General features: G+C 48.9%; 1 protein-coding gene across 1 annotated transcript in view; it reads right to left on the bottom strand.

The window, feature by feature from the left end:
* Positions 1 to 1839: 1839 nt before the first annotated feature.
* tbc1d17 (TBC1 domain family, member 17) overlaps positions 1840 to 24887 on the bottom strand; it is a 133247-nt gene continuing 110199 nt past the window's right edge. The window contains exons 15-17 of the mRNA XM_072492372.1: positions 11266 to 11382; positions 10780 to 10866; positions 1840 to 7053 (exon numbers count right to left, since the gene is read on the bottom strand). Of these exons, the coding sequence (XP_072348473.1) occupies positions 6829 to 7053; positions 10780 to 10866; positions 11266 to 11382 (429 nt within the window). The 3' untranslated portion in view covers positions 1840 to 6828. The remainder of the gene's footprint in view (positions 7054 to 10779; positions 10867 to 11265; positions 11383 to 24887) is intronic.

Genomic DNA, 24887 nt, shown 5'->3' with positions numbered 1-24887 from the left:
CTTGCTTTACCTGGGTGAGAGTCAGGCGGCGAACGGTCCAGAACTCTCTCTTTCTGTGTGCGTGTCAGACTGACCACTGGTGGAGGTATGAGGGATCCAAAGCCCTTAAATCACTAAATCCACCCCCCGCCCTGTCAGCACTGGGCTTCTGCATAGGTCCCCACCAGGCACTGATGTGGAGCAGGCACTGGAAGGATGGGGCACCAATGTGCAAGGGTGTGGAAATGGGTAAGCATGGGGGTGGTATCAGAGGGCACAAGCCAGAGCCTGTGATGGGGGAGTCGTGTGTACATCGCTGGGCAGGACAGACTGTGCTGGGCTGCGAGGGGTACACAAGATGGAGCTTGCGACAGACTGAGTACACATCAGCAGGAGGGCAGGCTTTAGTGTGCGTGGTTTGTATATGCACACACACATAAAAAAATTGAACCTCCAGGAACACATTCACTCATCCCTGGGGTAGACTGGTTTATATCCCATTGTCAAATGATCTGGCCAGTGGAGCGGGAAGTTTGAGGAAGGAGCTGGGGTTATGTTCAATTTTTTCCCGATGCAGATTGCAGCTGTGAAAGGGACACCTTCCAATGGGAAGATTTTGCACTGGGTTTAAACAATGCGTCTCTGACCTCAGTAAATCTCCCCAATTGCAGAGATACACCAGGTTAAAACGCTCAGAAAAAAAGATTGTGTTCTCTTGGGATGACATTGACGGTAAACAACAGTATTGACACACATTTCATTATAGACACATTCTCGCCTATTGCTACTCCGATGTTGAGCGGACAAAAGCAAGAACTTCGGATCATAGAATATCTACAGTGCAGAATGAGGCCATTCGGCCTATCGAGTCTGCACCAACCCTACCTAGGCCCGTTCCCCTGCAACCCCATCAAACCTTTGGATACGAAGGAGCAATTGATCATCTTTGGACACCAAGGGGCAATCCACCTAACCTGCACATCTTTGGACTGTGGGAGGAAACCGGAGCACCCGGAGGAAACCCACGCAGACAGGGGGAGAACATGCAGACTCCGCACAGACAGTGACCCGAGGCCGGGATTGAACCCAGGTCCCTGGCGCTGTGAGGCAGCAGCGCTAACCCACTGCGCCACCCACACTGTCTGATTAGTGAAACCTGCTTCTGTAAACAAGCCGAATCAGGTCTTTGGGAGGTGCAAGAATATCAGTTGAGGCAAAAGAAGCCCCTTGCCGGAGAGCTGTGTTAGCCAGTTTCTCATGCTCACTAACATTGACAAGCCTGATTAATTAATGAACATAATGCATATCAGGATGGGTTTGACCAGCCAGGCTGTTGGGAGCATAGGGCTTGGAGCTGCTGTGAGGTTCTTTGTCTCTTGTTAGTTTTACATCCTGGAAGTAATACTCCAGACATCACACAGGTCGCTGGGCCCACAGCTAACTGGAAACATCTTTTTTTCCCCAATCATTTCTAATTGCAGAGATATGGGGAAAGAGCTTTGGGGGGGGGGGGGGGGGGGGGGTGACTGATTGAATAGCTCTTTCAAGGAGCTAGCACAGACACAATGGGCCGAATGGCCTCCTTCCTGTGGTGTCTGATCCCACGGTCTCCAGCACACAATCCAAATTGGCCAGAGGTTATGACGAAGGTTTCAAAACCGGTGATCCTCGGGGAGGAGTGCGAGCAACGCTGAAATTCGAACCAGGCCGTTCTGGGGCGATTTCAGGAGACCCTTCTTGGTGCAAAAGGTAGCGGATACCTGTAACCTTTCCCCCCCCCAAAAAAAAAGAGACAGTGCTGTCGAGGCTGAGGAAGGAGTCAATTGGAAACGGAAACACACACAATAAATCAGAGCAGCATAAAGATATATCCATACTTTATAATTAGTGTTAATTGTCACAAATCAGCTCGATCATCCAGTTTTGATCACATCACAACCATTGAACTTTCAACCCAACTGCACGCCTCTGGTGACACAGAAGTCAAAGGGAACACAGATTTAACCCTTTGCCAGCCTCCTGTAGGGTTAAGCAGCGTTGTATACAGCATGTTGAAGGGTGGTGATACAGCTCAGGGTTAAGCTAACCCGAGTCCTCCAGGACAAGGTCCAAGCCCTAGTCATTTTTCGGACTAATGATGGTTGTGATTTCCAAGGCAGCACAAAGGGTTACCTCACCAGATAGCACAATGTCAGCTTTCTCATAAAGAACCAGTCCTTCCTGCAACCAGGCATTCTCTAGGGCAATTAGGGATGGGCAATAAATGCTGGTCTCGCCAGCGATGCCCCATCCAAGAATAAAAAAGAGTTTACAGGGTTTGAGCCAGATCTAGCCTCATTATCTCGTTTTTGTGCATCTGCACACAATGTTGCTTACGGAAGGCGTTTGCCCAAGCTAGATATTTTATGGGTCAAATCAGTGCACTTGAAACTTTCTGCTTCAAGCACCCAACCACAGTATAAATCACTCCCAGGACAGGTACAGCACAGGATTAGATACAGAGTAAAGCTTCCTCTACACTGTCCCCATCAAACACTCCCAGGACAGGTACAGCACGGGGTTAGATACAGAGTAAAGCTCCCTCTACACTGTCCCCATCAAACACTCCCAGGACAGGTACAGCACGGGGTTAGATACAGAGTAAAGCTCCCTCTACACTGTCCCCATCAAACACTCCCAGGACAGGTACAGCACGGGGTTAGATACAGAGTGAAGCTCCCTCTACACTGTCCCCATCAAACACTCCCAGGACAGGTACAGCACGGGGTTAGGTACAGAGTAAAGCTCCCTCTACACTGTCCCCATCAAACACTCCCAGGACAGGTACAGCACAGGGTTAGATACAGAGTAAAGCTCCCTCTACACTGTCCCCATCAAACACTCCCAGGACAGGTACAGCACGGGGTTAGATACAGAGTAAAGCTCCCTCTACACTATCTCCATCAAACACTCCCAGGACACGTACAACACGGGGTTAGATACAGAGTAAAACCCTCTCTACACTGTCCCCATCAAACACTCCCAGGGCAGGTACAGCACGGGTTAGATACAGAGTAAAACCCTCTCTACACTGTCTCCATCAAACACTCCCAGGGCAGGTACAGCACGGGCTAGATACAGAGTAAAACCCTCTCTACACTGTCTCCATCAAACACTCCCAGGGCAGGTACAGCACAGGTTAGATACAGAGTAAAACCCTCTCTACACTGTCCCCATCAAACACTCCCAGGGCAGGTACAGCACAGGTTAGATACAGAGTAAAAACCCCTCTCTACACTGTCCCCATCAAACACTCCCAGGGCAGGTACAGCACGGGTTAGATACAGAGTAAAACCCTCTCTACACTGTCCCCATCAAACACTCCCAGGGCAGGTACAGCACAGGTTAGATACAGAGTAAAACCCTCTCTACACTGTCCCCATCAAACACTCCCAGGACAGGTACAGCACGGGGTTAGATAAAGAGTAAAGGTCCCTCTACATTGTCCCCATCAAACACTCCCAGGGCAGGTACAGCACAGGTTAGATACAGAGTAAAACCCTCTCTACACTGTCCCCATCAAACACTCCCAGGACAGGTACAGCACGGGGTTAGATACAGAGTAAAACCCTCTCTACACTGTCCCCATCAAACACTCCCAGGGCAGGTACAGCACAGGTTAGATACAGAGTAAAACCCTCTCTACACTGTCCCCATCAAACTCTCCCAGGACAGGTACAGCACGGGATTAGATACAGAGTAAAGCTCCCTCTACACTGTCCCCATCAAACACCCCCAGGACAGGTACAGCACAGGGTTAGATACAGAGTAAAACCCTCTCTACACTGTCCCCCTCAAACACTCCCAGGGCAGGTACAGCACAGGTTAGATACAGAGTAAAACCCTCTCTACACTGTCCCCCATCAAACTCTCCCAGGACAGGTACAGCACGGGATTAGATACAGAGTAAAGCTCCCTCTACACTGTCCCCATCAAACACCCCCAGGACAGGTACAGCACAGGTTAGATACAGAGTAAAACCCTCTCTACACTGTCCCCATCAAACTCTCCCAGGACAGGTACAGCACGGGATTAGATACAGAGTAAAGCTCCCTCTACACTGTCCCCATCAAACACTCCCAGGACAGGTACAGCACAGGGTTAGATACAGAGTATAGCTCCCTCCAAAGAACTGCTCTTGGTCCTATGAAAGAACAGCACATGCGATATTTGCCATTTACCTGATCTTTAGGATGGAAAAGTCGTGGCAGCTCTCTGTGGCAGGCCCACTACCAAGAGGATCGAATAGTTTGGAATAGAACTTTTTGACGTTAAAAAAAGAGAAACCCCAGTGAATGGGTAAAACAAGGTTAACCAGCCTGCACTGGGACACAGAGAGGGGACGTTACTCTGTTCACTCCACTCACTCTAAACCTAATTTGAAGTTGTGAGAATAACATATCACCATTCCATTGGACTGACACAATTGAAGATAAATTTGTAAGACACACATTAAATTAGATGTACCGATTACATTGGTTTTGTAAGTATCTTTAACATAAAACTAGCGTCTATTAAAGAAGGTCTTCCAACCAATTTTTAGATGGAATAAAATCACGGGTTGTTAAAGTTCAGGCGCAGAACAAAAAGCCTTTGGATGTCTCGTTCGCTGGTTCCCCACATTGGTGGCAATTCAGAGGATGTCTCAGAGCCAAATCTACCAGCATCACTGTAAATATTTTACTGGAAAAAAATCCATTGCATATATAGCATCTTAACACAGAAGTGACTCAAAGCACTTAATTAGAGTCAAACACGGAGGTTAATATGCAGACATTTTCTGCAATAGCAAAGTTCTCCAAGAGAGCAACAAGTGAACAACTGGTTAATCAGTATTGGCTTGTGTTAAATTGAGGGAGGAATGTTGGCTACGGCGTTGGGAAAACTCATTTTTTTCTCCAATTAGGGCTGTTGGGTTTATTATTCAGCGCATCTGAATGGATGGACTTGGCGTAATGCCACAGGTGAATTAGAGGTGGCACCCCTGGCAGAGCAGTGTCCCCTCAGGATGGCACCGGAACGACAACACAGGTTACGCGCAAAGTTGGCCTGGAATATCCGATTGAGAGTCAAAGCGACAGTCTCGTCAACTGAGCCAGTTGTGAGCAGGTGTCATGAATCTTTTACACGTGTGTGTGGAATGTGGGTGATTAAAAGACACTCATTACCACCTGAGGGGGGCGGGATAGTGGGGGGGGGGGGGGTAAAGCACAGGATTGTGCTGGGGATGATACAAAATGAGGCATTTGTTTCATGGGTTTCACGGGCCTTACCCTTCAGCGACTGACCAATCCTGGGGCCATCAGATCTCCTCCAGCAGCCCATTTGCTTGTTTCTTCCCGACACTTGACAAGCTAAGCATGCTGCTCCTTCCCTCCAATCTGTCATTCCCACCCTCCCCTGCACACTTAAAATGGACAGGGACTGCTGCCACGGTTACTGCAGACCCGTTGAGCAACTAGTTTCTTATCCCCCACCTCCTGGAGCGCTGAAGAACGCAGCTGCCATCGCGTAGGGTAAACGGATGCAGTGGAGGATAGCAGGCATTCATCGCATGGTCTCACTGGCTACAGGCCTACAACCCACTGGGTGTGTGGTACTCAGTGCCTCTCGAGGACAGAGCATGGGGAAAAATTAATTTAATTGCGCAGAAGCTGGGAAAGATTCTTCTTGAAACAGAATAGATTGAAGGGAAACGAGTTTCATAGCGAGTTGCCAGCGTTGGTCCATTAGTTTAACCCCAGGTATAGCCATCGGATTCAAACCAACGGGTCAAGTGCCAGCCTTTTGTGAAATGAGGTTCGTACCGAATGATTTGGAGGTGACCCAATTGCAACTAGTTTCCCGCTGGCACAATGAAAAAAATTATGTCAGCAGCCTGGTCTCAGGATATCTCCTGCCAGCCAATACCGCTCGACGTTGTGGGATGCTCACAGCTCACGGGGTTTCCGAGCTGGCCTAGAATCACTGACCCTAGATTGCTGAAACCAGACTGTCATCCTATCCTCAGGCACAAAACCCCAGTTTGGAGGGATGGATTCCTCAGTCTGATTTATGCTGTCACGGTAACGGTATCCCTTCACACCCGTCTCGTCTGAAGGATGGCCAACACCAAACGCAAGGAAGGCTCGTCTTAAACCGGGAACTATAAGTCGACTGGCAGACTTGGGGAATCGAGTCATTGCGCCTGGAGGCTGACAATGCATTGGAAGACCATGGGACTGAAGGGGAGTGGCGTGCTGTTAGGGTGTTCAGCGGGCAAGTATTTCACTTTCTCCCACCATTAAGCTACAATTAAATCCTGTTAACACTGACGGCTGTCCCGTATTTACCTTGGACAGAAAGAGAAGGATTTGGTTTCACTCGGCCAACAGGCAGAGCTAAAGGGATGGATGGCAAAGAGCTGCCTTACGTATCGTTTACTCTCCCCTTGCCGACAAACCTGCCTCCCCCACAAAATAGAAATTATGTATAATTCCTCAGAAAAACAGTATAAGGGAGGGAGGAACTGCATTCTACAATGTTATAGTTAGTTATGTTCCAAATGGTCTGTTAGCTTCCTTCAGAAGTCCAACAGGAATTGGGAATTGAAACAAGCTATCAACCATCCAGATCAAAGCTCACTCGGTGGAGAAAGGATGTTGCCCATTTGTATGGGAATTAACCAGATGGATTCTGTCACGTTTCCAAAGTTTTGCAGTAAACCTCCCGCTCAAGGCTTTGGTGAAAAAGTGTTTCGAAATGTCCTCGTCCAGATTTAGGTTCCCCCGTCAGGGACAGGTGCCGGCCCCCCTTGCCCGTCCCTGGCACTTACGGGCTCTGGGCGGATTCGACGGTGCCGTCCTCGGTGTGCAGAATCTCGATGCTGCTGTCGGGCAGGCTGTGCGAGGCACTGTCCGTCAGCTCCGACTCGTGCGTCTGGCTGGGGGACAGGGCCTGGGGGGAGCTGCCGATGCCAGAGCCTGAGCTGGGGCTGGGGGTCGGGGTGGTGTCCTCCGCCAGACCCAGGATCTGCCGTACGCCCCTTTGAAGTTGCTGTTCAGACAGAGGAAAGACAGTGATCAGCTCTCCACCTCGGCAATCTTCATTGGGGAGAGGTGGAAGCATCTCTCACCTTGTGCCGATCACCCCTCCTCCCTCCGTCCCTCTTTCCGCGTCTGTCCCTCCATTCCCCTTCTCCACCCTCCCCCATTCCCCTTCTCCACCCCGCCCCCCATTCTCCTTCTCCACCCTCCCCCATTCCCCTTCTCCACCCTCTCTTCCCCTTCTCCACCCTCTCCCCATTCCCCTTCTCCACCACGCCCCCCCATTCCCCTTCTCCACCCCGCCCCCTCCATTCACCTTCTCCACCCCGCCCCCCCCATTCCCCTTCTCCACCCTCCCCCCCATTCCCCTTCTCCACCCCGCCCCCCCATTCCTTCTCCACCCCACCTCCCCATTCCTTCTCCACCCCACCTCCCCATTCCTTCTCCACCCCGCCCCCCCATTCCTTCACCCCCTCCCCCAATTCCCCTTCTCCACCCCTTCCCCTTCTCCCCCTCCCCCCATTCCTTCTCCACCCCGCCCCCCATTCCCTTTCTCCCCCCTCCCCCCATTCCCCTTCTCCACCCCACCCCCCATTCCCCTTCTCCACCACGCCCCCCATTCCCCTTCTCCACCCTCCCCCATTCCCCTTCTCCACCCTCCCCATTCCCCTTCTCCACCCCGCCCTATTCCCCTTCTCCACCCTCCCCATTCCCCTTCTCCACCCTCCCCATTCCCCTTCTCCACCCCGCCCTATTCCCCTTCTCCACCCCGCCCTATTCCCATTCTCCACCCTCCCCATTCCCCTTCTCCACTCTCCCCCCATTCCCCTTCTCCACCCAGCCCCCGCATTCCCCTTCTCCACCCTCCCCATTCCCCTTCTCCACCCCGCCCTATTCCCCTTCTCCACCCCGCCCTATTCCCATTCTCCACCCTCCCCATTCCCCTTCTCCACTCTCCCCCATTCCCATTCTCCACCCAGCCCCCCCATTCCCCTTCTCCACCCTCCCCCTCATTCCCTTTCTCCACCCCGCCCCCCCCATTTCCCTTCTCCACCCCCGCCCCTCCATTCCCCTTCTCCACCCCGCCCCTCCATTCCCCTTCTCCACCCTCCCCCCATTCCCCTTCTCCACCCTCCCCCCATTCCCCTTCTCCACCCTCCCCCCCCATTCCCCTTTTCCACCCTCCCCCCATTCCCCTTCTCCACCCTCCTCCCCCATTCCCCTTCTCCCCCCTCCCCCCATTCCCCTTCTCCACCCCGCCCCCCCCCATTCCCCTTCTCCACCCTCCCCCATCTCCACCCCGCCCCCCCATTCCCATTCTCCACCCCACCCCCCATTTCCCATTCTCTACCCTGCCCCCATTCCTCTTCTCCACCCTCCCCCATTCCCCTTCTCCACCCCGACCCCCATTCCCCTTCTCTACCCCGCTCTCCCATTCCCCTTCTCCACCCCGCTCTCCCATTCCCCTTCTCCACCCTCCCCCATCTCCACCCCGCCCCCCCATTCCCATTCTCCACCCCACCCCCCATTTCCCATTCTCTACCCTGCCCCCATTCCACTTCTCCACCCCGCTCTCCCATTCCCCTCCTCCACCCTCCCCCATCTCCAGCCCGCCCCCCCCATTCACCTTCTCCGCCACGCTCCCCCTTTCCCCTTCGCCACCCCGCCCCCCCATTCCCCTTCTCCACCCTCCCCCATATTCCCATTCTCCACCCCCCCATTCCCATTCTCCACCCCGCCCCCCCTCATTCCCCTTCTCCACCCCGCCCCCCCCTCATTCCCCTTCTCCACCCCGCCCCCCCCATTCCCCCTCTCCACCCCGCCCCCCCATTCCCCTTCTCCACCCTGCCCCGCCCAACTCATCCATCGAATCGCAGCTCCAAGGTGCGATGCCTTTCAGTCTGAGACCGCTTGTTTATGTCCAGTCTTTTGTTATTTTACACTTCAACATTATGTCCCCAAATTTTCTCTCTAATTAATTTGTGGAGGCTCCCCTACCCACCCTTTATAGACATTTCCATTGTTCAGCTCAGCTGTTTTCAGTCTGGTGAAACACAGAAACACAGTGGTTAGCACTGTTGCTTCACAGCTCCAGGGTCCCGGGTTCAATTCCCGGCTTGGGTCACTGTCTGCGGAGTCTGCACGTTCTCCCAGTGTCTGCGTGGGTTTCCTCCGGGTGCTCCGGTTTCCTCCCACAAGTCCCGAAAGACGTGCTTGTTAGGAGAATTGGACATTCTGAATTCTCCCTCTGTGTACCCGAACAGGCGCCGGAATGTGGCGACTAGGGACTTGTCACAGTAACTTTATCGCAGTGTTAATGTAAGCCTACTTATGACACTAATAAAGATTATCATTATTATTATTAGAGGACTATTCATGCAGAGAGGCAGGCAATGCTCCGGGAACATGGATTCAAATCCAGGCATGGCAGCTGTAAAATTTAAATTCAATGAATGAAATTGAAAGTAACGGGGACCATAAAACTATCATCGATTGTCGTTAAAAAAAACATCTGGTTCACTAATGTTCTTCAGGGGAAGGAAATCTGCCGTCCTAATCCGGTCTGGCCTACACGTGACTTCAGACCCGCAGCAATGCAGGGGGGCCCCCTGAAATGGCCGAGCAGGTCACTCAGTTCAAGGACAATTAGGGATGGGCAACAAATGCTGGCCAATGATGACCACATCCCATGAAAGCAATTTTTAAAAAAATGTCCCTCAATTACTTATCACTGCCCCTGTGAAATACATCAATGACTTCCACTCACTAGTGTCCTCAGCTCCTCAGATTTTGTTCAGCCCCTATCTATATATGAAAAAAGAAGAGTATTTTTGTCATTCCAGTCTGAACAAGACTGGGAAACATTGAACTCTCTTTCCCCACTGCCGCTCAGATTCACATCTTTTATCTGTCGGGGACCGGCCCACTGAAAAGAAAGATGAATAGTCCATTTGGCCGCACGGAATGGGAGCTTGGTGGAAAATGACATTTTGTTAAAACTTTTTCATCTTGCAGTCATCACGGCAATCACAAGAATACCAATGGCAGGGTAAACAACTTTTAATTGTACGAGAAGAGAGTGGCGATTGGTTAGCAAGTGGACTCCGACTGGTAGAGGCACTGCCTTGGAAAATGCACCAGTGACTAACGGTTAAGTGCCAAGCATGATTTGAAAATTTAAACCAGGCAGTTTGACTCCGATTGGTCAAAGGAATAAATCAGCGAATGGCCATTACTGATTTTGTTTGGCTGAAACAGATGCAATGTGCGTGCATGTTCTTGCTGTTTGAAAAGAACAGGACAATTATATTTTTTCCCAATTAAGGGGCAATTTAGCATGGTCAATCCACCTATCTTGCACATCTTTGAGTTGTGGGGGTGAGACCCAGGCAGGCACCGGGAGAATGTGCAAATTCCACACGGACTGAAACCCGGGGGCGGGAACGAACTACTGCACCGCCGTTCCGCCCTCCCTGTGTATTTTCAACCAATGTTTTGCAGTTAACTGTCAGTCACCATTAACTGGTACATTCCCTATGACAACGATTCTGACGACCAGACCAGAGTTCACTTGCCAACCAATCAGCACCCTTTACTCATACAATATAAAGTTGTTGTTTCCACGGATATTGGCATTCTTGCAATTGCCCTGATGAGTGCAAGATGAAAAGCTTCGACAAAACATCCTTATTCAGCAAAAAGATTAATTGGTCATTTCCCGTGCACATTCACTCACCGGACAGGCTGCTAGCTGGTGAAAGATGGCTTCAGCCCGGCAGATGATGTCCTCCACATTCAATCTCATGGTCAGCTCGTTGATGTGCTGAAAAATAGCAGGAGAGGAGCTCAGATACAGGCACCTGTTAGACATGGGTTACAAATGGCACGGGGAATTGGGGGACGGGGGATGTAGGGGGGCAGCATTTTCCAATTCTCCATCTGACTTCGGGCAAACTGAAGCGCACTGGGAAAGTCAATTAGCAACATTACTGAGTGCAGACAAGTAAGAATGTGTGCGTAGATATTAACATTGCACATACGGACGTCTCACCCACATTACTGTGTCATCAATGAACGGAAGTCACCATAACTGGAAGTTGAACTGCTTTCAGTGGCAGCTCCCTACACACTGGCACTGAATATGGAAAGAGATGGAACCCAAATAGAAGAGGATATTATATTTTAAATGGAAGGAAATTTCATAAATATCTGATGGTTTTACCTTGAGTATTTCATTGAAACCATAGTTGGGGTTCATCAGCGCATCGCGCTCGGAATCCAGGATGGCACAGCAGACCAGCAGGTGGAAATTTGGGCACGGCTGGCCCGTCCATTGTACCTGGTGGCAAGGGCACAAAAACAGAGCTCACGAGATTCCGCAGACAGTACAAATACAAAGCGGCACCAATCCTACAAGATCCAGCCCGGCTAAACATGGAAACGGGTTCACAGAAGGGACAGCACAGTCTGAGTTACACAGCACAACAGGTCCTTGTGTTATGGAGGAATAGATCACCAAATGTAATGCTCCTCGATATACATTGCACCCCTCACTGTAACACTGATATACACCCCACACCTCTCACTGTAACACTTTCTGATATACCCCATACCCCTCACCGTAACACTCTGATATACCCTTCCCTCACCATAACTCTCTGATATACCCCTCACCGTAATATTGTCTGATATAGCCCCCTCACCTCACTGTAACACTCTGATATGCCCCATATCCCTCACCGTAACACTCTGATATACCCCTCACTGTAACACTGATACACCCCTCACTGTAACACCGATACACCCCTCACTGTAACACCGATACACCCCTCACGGTAACATTCTCTGATATACACCTCACTGTAACACTCTCTGATACACCCCTCACTGTAACACTCTCTGATATACCCCTAACTGTAACACTGATACACCCCTCACTGAAACACCGAAACAACCCTCACTGTAACACCGATACACCCCTCACTGTAACACTGATATACCCCTCACTGTAACACCGATACACACCTCACTGTAACACTCTGATACACCTCTCACTGTAACGCTCTCTGATATACCCCTCACTGTAACACTGATACACCCCTCACTGTAACACCCTCTGATACACCCCTCACTGTAACACCGATACACCCCTCACTGTAACACTCTGATATACCCCGCACTGTAACACTCTGATATACCCCTCACTGTAACACTCTCTGATATACCCCTCACTGTAACGCTCTCTGATATATCCCTCACTGTAACACTCTCTGATATACCCCTCACTGTAACACGGATACACCCCTCACTGTAACACTCTCTGATACAACCCTCACTGTAACACTCTCTGATATTCCCCTCACTGGAACACTCTCGGATACACCCCTCACTGTAACACTGATACACCCTCACTGTAACACTGATACACCCCTCACTGTAACACTCTGATAAACCCCTCACTTTAACACTGATACACCCCTCACTGTAACACTCTCTGATATACCCCTCACTGTAACACGGATACACCCCTCACTGTAACACTCTCTGATATAGTCCTCACTGTAACACTCTCTGATACACCGCTCACTGTAACACCGATATACCCCTCACTGTAACACTCTCTGATATACCCCTCACTGTAACAATGACACACCCCTCACTGTAACACTGATACACCCCTCACTGTAACACCCTCTGATATACCCCTCACTGTAACACTGATACACCCCTCACTGTAACACTTATACACCCCTCACTGTAACACTGATACACCCCTCACTGTAACACTGATACACCCCTAACTGTAACACCGATACAACCCTCACTGTAACACTCTCTGATACACCCCTCACTGTAACACTGATACACCCTTCACTGTAACACTGATACACCACTCACTGTAACACTCTCTGATATACCCCTCACTGTAACACGGATACACCCTTCACTGTAACACTCTCTGATACATCCCTCACTGTAACACTGATACACCCCTCACTGTAACACTCTCGCATATACCCCTCACTGTAACACTGATACACCCCTCACTGTAACACTGATATACCCCTCACTGTAACACTGATACACCCCTCACTGTAACACGGATACACCCCTCACTGTAACACTGATATACCCCTCACTGTAACACTGATACACCCCTCACTGTAACACTGATACACCCCTCACTGTAACACTGACACACCCCTCACTGTAACACTCTGATATACCCCTCACTGTAACACTGATACACCCCTCACTGTAACACTCTCTGATACACCCCTCACTGTAACACTCCCTGATATATCCCTCACTGTAACACTCTGATACACCCCTCACTGAAACACCGAAACACCCCTCACTGTAACACCGATACACCCCTCACTGTAACACTGATATACCCCTCACTGTAACACTCCCTGATACACCCCTCACTGTAACACCGATACACCCCTCACTGTAACACTCTGATATACCCCTCACTGTACCACTGATACACCCCTCACTGTAACACTCTCTGATATACCCCTCACTGTAACGCTCTCTGATATATCCCTCAGTGTAACACTCTCTGATATACCCCTCACTGTAACACCGATACACCACTCACTGTAACACTCTGATACACCCCTCACTGTAACACTCTGATACACCCCTCACTGTAACACTCTCTGATACACCCCTCACTATATCACTCTCGGATACACCCCTCACTGTAACACTCTCGGATACACCCCTCACTGTAACACTGATACACCCCTCACTGTAACACTGATACAACCCTCACTGTAACACTGATACACCCCTCACTGTAACACTGATACACCCCTCACTGTAACACTCTGATATACCCCTCACTGTACCACTGATACACCCCTCACTGTAACACTCTCTGATATACCCCTCACTGTAACACTCTCTGATACACCCCTCACTGTAACACTCTGATACACCCCTCACTGTAACACTCTCTGATACACCCCTCACTGTAACACTCTCTGATACACCCCTCACTGTAACACTCTCTGATATACCCCTCACTGTAACACTCTCTGATATACCCCTCACTGTAACACTCTGATATACCCCTCACTGTAACACGGATACACCATTCACTGTAACACTCTCTGATACACCCCTCACTGTAACATTCTGATATACACCTCACTGTAACACTCTCTGATATACCCCTCACTGTAACACTCTCTGATATACCCCTCACTGTAACACTCGGATACCCCCTCACTGTAACACTCTCTGATATACCCCTCACTGTAACACTCTCTGATATACCCCTCACTGTAACACGTATACACCCCTCACTGTAACACTGATACACCCCTCACTGTAACACTGATACACCCCTCACTGTAACACTCTCTGACATACCCCTCACTGTAACACTGATACACCCCTCACTGTAACACTGATACACCCCTCACTGTAACACTGATACACCCCTCACTGTAACACTGATACACCCCTCACTGTAACACGGATACACCCATCACTGTAACACCCCTCACTGTAACACTGATATACCCCTCATTGTCACACTGATACCCCCCTCACTGTAACGCTCTCTGATACACCCCTCCCTGTAACACTGATACACCCCTCACTGTAACACTGATACACCACTCACTGTAACACTGCTACACCCCACACGGTAACACTGATACATCCCTCACTGTAACACCGATACTCCCCTCACTGTAACACTGATACAACCCTCACTGTAACACGGATACATCCCTCACTGTAACACCGATACACCCCTCACTGTAACACTGATACACCCCTCACTGTAACACTCTGATATAGCCCTCACTGTAACACTGATACATCCCTCACTGTAACACCGAAACACCCCTCACTGTAACACTGATACACCCCTCACTGTAACACTCTGATATACCCCTCACTGTAACACTGATACACCCCTCACTGTAACACTGATATACCCCTCACTGTAACACTGATACACCCCTCACTGTAACACCCTCTGATATACCCCTCACTGTAACACTGATACACCCCTCACTGTAACACTGATACACCCCTCACTGTAATACTGATACACCCCTCACTGTAACACTGATACACCCCTAACTGTAACACCGATACACCCCTCACTGTAACACTCTGATACACCCCTCACTGTAACACTGATACACCCCTCACTGTAACACTGATACACCCCTCACTGTAACACTCTCTGATATACCCCTCACTGTAACACGGATACACCCTTCACTGTAACACTCTCTGATACATCCCTCACTGTAACACTGATACATCCCTCACTGTAACACTGATACACCCCTCACTGTAACACTCTCGCATATACCCCTCACTGTAACACTGATACACCCCTCACTGTAACATTGATATACCCCTCACTGTAACACTGATACACCCCTCACTGTAACACAGATACACCCCTCACTGAAACACTGACACACCCCTCACTGTAACACTCTGATATACCCCTCACTGTAACACTGATACACCCCTCACTGTAACACTCTCTGATACACCCCTCACTGTAACACTCTCTGATATATCCCTCACTGTAACACTCTGATACACCCCTCACTGAAACACCGAAACACCCCTCACTGTAACACCGATACACCCCTCACTGTAACACTGATATACCCCTCACTGTAACACTCCCTGATACACCCCTCACTGTAACACCGATACACCCCTCACTGTAACACTCTCTGATATACCTCTCACTGTAACACTCTCTGATATACCCCTCACTGTAACGCTCTCTGATATATCCCTCATTGTAACACTCTCTGATATACCCCTCACTGTAACACCGATACACCACTCACTGTAACACTCTGATACACCCCTCACTGTAACACTCTCTGATACACCCCTCACTATAACACTCTCGGATACACCCCTCACTGTAACACTCTCGGATACACCCCTCACTGTAACACTGATACACCCCTCACTGTAACACTGATACAACCCTCACTGTAACACTGATACAACCCTCACTGTAACACTGATACAACCCTCACTGTAACACTGATACACCCCTCACTGTAACACTGATACACCCCTCACTGTAACACTCTGATATACCCCTCACTGTAACACTCTCTGATACACCCCTCACTGTAACACTCTGATACACCCCTCACTGTAACACTCTCTGATACACCCCTCACTGTAACACTCTCTGATACACCCCTCACTGTAACACTCTCTGATATACCCCTCACTGTAACACTCTGATATACCCCTCACTGTAACACGGATACACAATTCACTGTAACACTGATACAACCCTCACTGTAACACTGATACAACCCTCACTGTAACACTGATACACCCCTCACTGTAACACTGATACACCCCTCACTGTAACACTCTGATATACCCCTCACTGTAACACTCTCTGATACACCCCTCACTGTAACACTCGGATACACCCCTCACTGTAACACTCTGATATACCCCTCACTGTAACACTCTCTGATACACCCCTCACTGTAACACTCTCTGATATACCCCTCACTGTAACACACTCTGATATATCCCTCACTGTAACACTCTCTGATATACCCCTCACTGTAACACTCTCTGATATACGCCTCACTGTAACACTCGGATACCCCCTCACTGTAACACTCTCTGATATACCCCTCACTGTAACACTCTCTGATATACCCCTCACTGCAACACGTATACACCCCTCACTGTAACACTGATACACCCCTCACTGTAACACTGATACACCCCTCACTGTAACACTCTCTGACATACCCCTCACTGTAACACTGATACACCCCTCACTGTAACACTGATACACCCCTCACTGTAACACTGATACACCCCTCACTGTAACACTGATACACCCCTCACTGTAACACGGATACACCCATCACTGTAACACCCCTCACTGTAACACTGATATACCCCTCATTGTCACACTGATACCCCCCTCACTGTAACGCTCTCTGATACACCCCTCCCTGTAACACTGATACACCCCTCACTGTAACACTGATACACCACTCACTGTAACACTGCTACACCCCACACGGTAACACTGATACATCCCTCACTGTAACACCGATACTCCCCTCACTGTAACACTGATACATCCCTCACTGTAACACTGATACACCCCTCACTGTAACACTGATACACCCCTCACTGTAACACTCTGATATAGCCCTCACTGTAACACTGATACATCCCTCACTGTAACACCGAAACACCCCTCACTGTAACACTGATACACCCCTCACTGTAACACTGATATACCCCTCACTGTAACACTGATACACCCCTCACTGTAACACTCTCTGATACACCTCTCACTGTAACACCGATACACCCCTCACTGAAACACTCTGATATACCCCTCACTGTAACACTGATACACCCATCACTGTAACACCCTCTGATATACCCCTCACTGTAACACTCTCTGATACACCCATCAGTGTAACACGGATATACCCCTCACTGGAACACTGATGCACCCCTCACTGTAACACTGATATTCCCCTCACTGTAACACCGATATACCCCTCACTGTAACACTCTCTGATACACCCCTCACTGTAACACGGATACACCCCTCACTGTAACACGGATACACCCATCACTGTAACACTGATATACCCCTCACTGTAACACTGATACCCCTCATTGTAACACGGATACACCCCTCACTGTAACACTGATACACCCCTCACTGTAACACTGATACACCCCTCACTGTAACACTCTCTGATACATCCCTCACTGTAACAATGATACACCCCTCACTGTAACACTGATATACCCCTCACTGGAACACTGATACCCCTCATTGTAACACGGATACACCCCTCACTGTAACACTGATACACCCCTCACTGTAACACTGATACACCCCTCACTGTAACACTGATACATCCCTCACTGTAACAATGATACACCCCTCACTGAAACACGGATATACCCCACACTGTAACACTGATACACTCCTCACTGTAACACTGATATACCCCTCACTGTCACACTGATACACCCCTCACTGTAACACTCTCTGATACACCCCTCACTATATCACTGATACACCTTTCACTGTAACACTGATACACCCCTCACTGTAACACTGATCCACCCCTCACTGTAACACTCTCGCATATACCCCTCACTGTAACACTGCTACACCCCTCACTGTAACACGGATACACCCCTCATTGTAACACTGATACACCCCTCACTGTAACACTGATACACCCCTGACTGTAACACTGATACATCCCTCACTGTATCACTGATACATCCCTCACTGTAACACTGATACACCCCTCCCTGTAACACTCTCTGATACACCCCTCACTGTAACACTGATACACCCCTCACTGTAACACTGATACACCCCTCACTGTAACACCCCTCACTGTAACACTGATACACCCCTCACTGTAACACTCTCTGATACACCCCTCACTGTAACACTGATACACCCCTCACTGTAACACTGATACACCTCTCACTGTAACACTGATACACCCCTCACTGTAACACTGATATACCCCTCACTGTAACACTGATACACCCCTCACTGTAACACTGATACACCCCTCACTGTAACACGGATACACCCCTCACTGTAACACTGATACACCCCTCACTGTAACACTGATACACCCCTCACTGTAACACGGATACACCCCTCACTGTAACACGGATACACCCCTCACTGTAACACTTTCTGATATACCCTTCACTGTAACACTCTCTGATACACCCCTCACTGTAAAACTGATACACCCCTCACTGTAACACGGATACACCCCTCACTGTAACACTTTCTGATATACCCTTCACTGTAACACTCTCTGATATACCCCTCACTGTAACACTCTGATACACCCCTCACTGTAACACTGATATACCCCTCACTGTAACACTGATACACCCCTCACTGTAACACTGATACACCCCTCACTGTAACACTGATACACCCCTCACTGTAACACTGATACACCCCTCACTGTAACACTGATATACCCCTCACTGTAACACTGATACACCCCTCAATGTAACACTCTGATATAGCCCTCACTGTAACACTGATACACCCCACACTGTAACACTGATACACCCCTCACTGTAACACGGATACACCCCTCACTGTAACACTTTCTGATATACCCTTCACTGTAACACTCTCTGGTACACCCCTCACTGTAACACTCTGATACACCCCTCACTGTAACACTGATACATCCCTCACTGTAACACTGATATACCCCTCACTGTAACACTGATACACCCCTCACTGTAACACTGATACACCCCTCATTGTAACACTGATACACCCCTCACTGTAACACTGATACACCCCTCACTGTAACACTGATACACCCCTCACTGTAACACTGATACACCCCTCACTGTAACACTCTGATATAGCCCTCACTGTAACACTGATACACCCCACACTGTAACACCGATACACCCCTCAATGTAACCCTGATACACCCCTCACTGTAACACTCTCTGATACACCCCTCACTGTAACACCGATACACCCCTCACTGTAACACTCTGATATACCCCTCACTGTAACACTGATACACCCCTCACTGCAACACTCTGATATACCCCTCACTGTAACACTGATACACCCCTCACTGCAACACCCTCTGATATACCCCTCACTGTAACACTGATATACCCCTCACTGCAACACTGATACACTCCTCACTGTAACACTCTGATATACCCCTCACTGTAACACTCTCTGATACACCCCTCAATGTAACACTGATACATCCCTCACTATAACACTGATACATCCCTCACTGTAACACTCTTTGATATACCCCTCACTGTAACACTGATACACCCCTCACTGTAACACTCTCTGATAGACCCCTCACTGTAACACCGATACACCCCTCACTGTAACACTGATACATCCCTCACTGTAACACTGATACACCCCTCACTGTAACACTGATACATCCCTCACTGTAACACTCTCTGATACACCCCTCACTGTAACGCTGATACACCCCTCAATGTAACGCTGATACACCCCTCACTGTAACACTGATATACCCCTCCCTGTAACACTCTGATACACCCCTCACTGTAACACTGATATACCCCTCACTGTAACACTCTCTGATACACCCCTCACTGTAACACTCTCTGATACACCCCTCACTGTAACACTGATACACCCCTCAGTGTAACACGGATATACCCCTCACTGTTAACACCCTCTGATATACCCCTCACTGTAACACGGATATACCCCTCACTGTAACACCCTCTGATATACCCCTCACTGTAACACTCTCTGATACACCCCTCAGTGTAACACGGATATACCCCTCACTGTAACACTGATATACCCCTTCACTGTAACACTGATGCACCCCTCACTTTAACACTGATAATCCCCTCACTGTAACACCGATATACCCCTCACTGTAACACTCTCTGATACACCCCTCACTATAACACTGATGCACCCCTCAATGTAACACTGATACACCCCTCACTGTAACACGGATACACCCCTCACTGTAACACTGATACACCCCTCACTGTAACACTGATACACCCCTCACTGTAACACTCTCTGATACACCCCTCACTGTAACATTGATACACCCCTCACTGTAACACTCTCTGATATACCCCACACTGTAACACTGATACACTCCTCACTGTAACACTGATATACCCCTCACTGTAACACTCTCTGATACACCCCTCACTATAACACTGACGCACCCCTCAATGTAACACTGATACACCCCTCACTGTAACACGGATACACCCCTCACTGTAACACTGATACACCCCTCACTGTAACACTGATACACCCCTCACTGTAACACTCTCTGATACACCCCTCACTGTCACACTCATACACCCCTCACTGTAACACTCTCTGATACACCCCTCAGTGTAACACTCTCTGATACACCCCTCACTATAACACTGATACACCTTTCACTGTAACACTGATACACCCCTCACTCTAACACTGATACATCCCTCACTGTAACACTCTCGCATATACCCCTCACTGTAACACTGATACACCCCTCACTGTAACACGGATACACCGCTCACTGTAACACTGATACACCCCTCACTGTAACACTGATACATCCCTCACTGTAACACTGATACACCCCTCCCTGTAACACTCTCTGATACACCCCTCACTGTAACACTGATACACCCCTCACTGTAACACCCCTCACTGTAACACTGATACACCCCTCACTTTAACACTGATACACCCCTCACTGTAACACTGATACACCCCTCACTGTAACACTGATACACCCCTCACTGTAACACTGATACACCCCTCACTGTAACACTGATACACCCCTCACTGTAACACTGATACACCCCTCACTGTAACACTGATACACCCCTCACTGTAACACCGATACATCCCTCACTGTAACACTGATATACCCCTCACTGTAACACTGATACACCCCTCACTGTAACACTGATACACCCCTCACTGTAACACGGATACACCCCTCACTGTAACACTTTCTGATATACCCTTCACTGTAACACTCTCTGATACACCCCTCACTGTAACACTCTGATACACCGCTCACTGTAACACTCTGATACACCCCTCACTGTAAAACTCTCTGATATACCCCTCACTGTAACACTCTCTGATATACCCCTCACTGTAACACTGATACAGCCCTCACTGAAACACCGAAACACCCCTCACTGTAACACCGATACACCCCTCACTGTGACACTGATATACCCCTCACTGTAACACCCTCTGATATACCCCTCACTGTAACACTGATACACCCCTCACTGTAACACTCTGATATACCCCTCACTGTAACACTCTCTGATATACCACTCACTGTAACGCTCGCTGATATATTCCTCACTGTAACACTCTCTGATATACCCCTCACTGTAACACGAATACACCCCTCACTGTAACACCGATACACCACTCACTGTAACGCTCTCTGATACACCCCTCACTGTAACACTCTCTGATACACCCCTCACTGTAACACTCTCTGATATACCCCTCACTGTAACACTCTCGGATACACCCCTCACTGTAACACTCTCTGATACACCCCTCACTATAACACTCTCGGATACACCCCTCACTGTAACACTCTCGGATACACCCCTCACTGTAACACTGATACACCCCTCACTGTAACACTGATACAACCCTCACTGTAACACTGATACACCCCTCACTGTAACACTGATACACCCCTCACTGTAACACTGATACACCCCTCACTGTAACACTCTCTGATACACCCCTCACTGTAACACTCTGATACACCCCTCACTGTAACACTCTCTGATACACCCCTCACTGTAACACTCTCTGATACACCCCTCACTGTAACACTCTCTGATATACCCCTCACTGTAACACTCTCGGATACACCCCTCACTGTAACACTCTCGGATACACCCCTCACTGTAACACTGATACACCCCTCACTGTAACACTGATACAACCCTCACTGTAACACTGATACACCCCTCACTGTAACACTCTGATATACCCCTCACTGTAACACTCTCTGATACACCCCTCACTGTAACACTCTGATACACCCCTCACTGTAACACTCTCTGATACACCCCTCACTGTAACACTCTCTGATACACCCCTCACTGTAACACTCTCTGATATACCCCTCACTGTAACACTCTCTGATATACCCCTCACTGTAACACGGATACACCATTCACTGTAACACTCTCTGATACACCCCTCACTGTAACATTCTGATATACACCTCACTGTAACACTCTCTGATATACCCCTCACTGTAACACACTCTGATATATCCCTCACTGTAACACTCTCTGATATACCCCTCACTGTAACACTCTCTGATATACCCCTCACTGTAACACTCTCTGATATACCCCTCACTGTAACACTCTCTGATATACCTCTCACTGTAACACTCTCTGATATACCCCTCACTGCAACACGTATACACCCCTCACTGTAACACTGATACACCCCTCACTGTAACACTGATACACCCCTCACTGTAACACTCTCTGACATACCCCTCACTGTAACACTGATACACCCCTCACTGTAACACTGATACACCCCTCACTGTAACACTGATACACCCCTCACTGTAACACTGATACACCCCTCACTGTAACACTGATACACCCCTCACTGTAACACGGATACACCCATCACTGTAACACCCCTCACTGTAACACTGATACACCCCTCACTGTAACACTGATACACCCCTCACTGTAACACTCTCTGATACACCCCTCACTGTAACACTCTGATACACCCCTCACTGTAACACTCTCTGATACACCCCTCACTGTAACACTCTCTGATACACCCCTCACTGTAACACTCTCTGATATACCCCTCACTGTAACACTCTCTGATATACCCCTCACTGTAACACTCTGATATACCCCTCACTGTAACACGGATACACCATTCACTGTAACACTCTCTGATACACCCCTCACTGTAACATTCTGATATACACCTCACTGTAACACTCTCTGATACACCCCTCACTGTAACACTCTCGGATACACCCCTCACTGTAACACTCTCTGATACACCCCTCACTATAACACTCTCGGATACACCCCTCACTGTAACACTCTCGGATACACCCCTCACTGTAACACTGATACACCCCTCACTGTAACACTGATACAACCCTCACTGTAACACTGATACACCCCTCACTGTAACACTCTGATATACCCCTCACTGTAACACTCTCTGATACACCCCTCACTGTAACACTCTGATACACCCCTCACTGTAACACTCTCTGATACACCCCTCACTGTAACACTCTCTGATACACCCCTCACTGTAACACTCTCTGATATACCCCTCACTGTAACACTCTCTGATATACCCCTCACTGTAACACGGATACACCATTCACTGTAACACTCTCTGATACACCCCTCACTGTAACATTCTGATATACACCTCACTGTAACACTCTCTGATATACCCCTCACTGTAACACACTCTGATATATCCCTCACTGTAACACTCTCTGATATACCCCTCACTGTAACACTCTCTGATATACCCCTCACTGTAACACTCTCTGATATACCCCTCACTGTAACACTCTCTGATATACCTCTCACTGTAACACTCTCTGATATACCCCTCACTGCAACACGTATACACCCCTCACTGTAACACTGATACACCCCTCACTGTAACACTGATACACCCCTCACTGTAACACTCTCTGACATACCCCTCACTGTAACACTGATACACCCCTCACTGTAACACTGATACACCCCTCACTGTAACACTGATACACCCCTCACTGTAACACTGATACACCCCTCACTGTAACACTGATACACCCCTCACTGTAACACGGATACACCCATCACTGTAACACCCCTCACTGTAACACTGATATACCCCTCATTGTCACACTGATACCCCCCTCACTGTAACGCTCTCTGATACACCCCTCCCTGTAACACTGATACACCCCTCACTGTAACACTGATACACCACTCACTGTAACACTGCTACACCCCACACGGTAACACTGATACATCCCTCACTGTAACACCGATACTCCCCTCACTGTAACACTGATACAACCCTCACTGTAACACGGATACATCCCTCACTGTAACACCGATACACCCCTCACTGTAACACTGATACACCCCTCACTGTAACACTGATACACCCCTCACTGTAACACTCTGATATAGCCCTCACTGTAACACTGATACATCCCTCACTGTAACACCGAAACA

This window comes from Scyliorhinus torazame, chromosome 29 (genome assembly GCF_047496885.1).
Source record: "Scyliorhinus torazame isolate Kashiwa2021f chromosome 29, sScyTor2.1, whole genome shotgun sequence".
NCBI classification, from domain to species: domain Eukaryota; kingdom Metazoa; phylum Chordata; class Chondrichthyes; order Carcharhiniformes; family Scyliorhinidae; genus Scyliorhinus; species Scyliorhinus torazame.
Note: the sequence above shows the minus strand (reverse complement) of the source record. Positions and strands in the feature narration are given on the sequence as shown.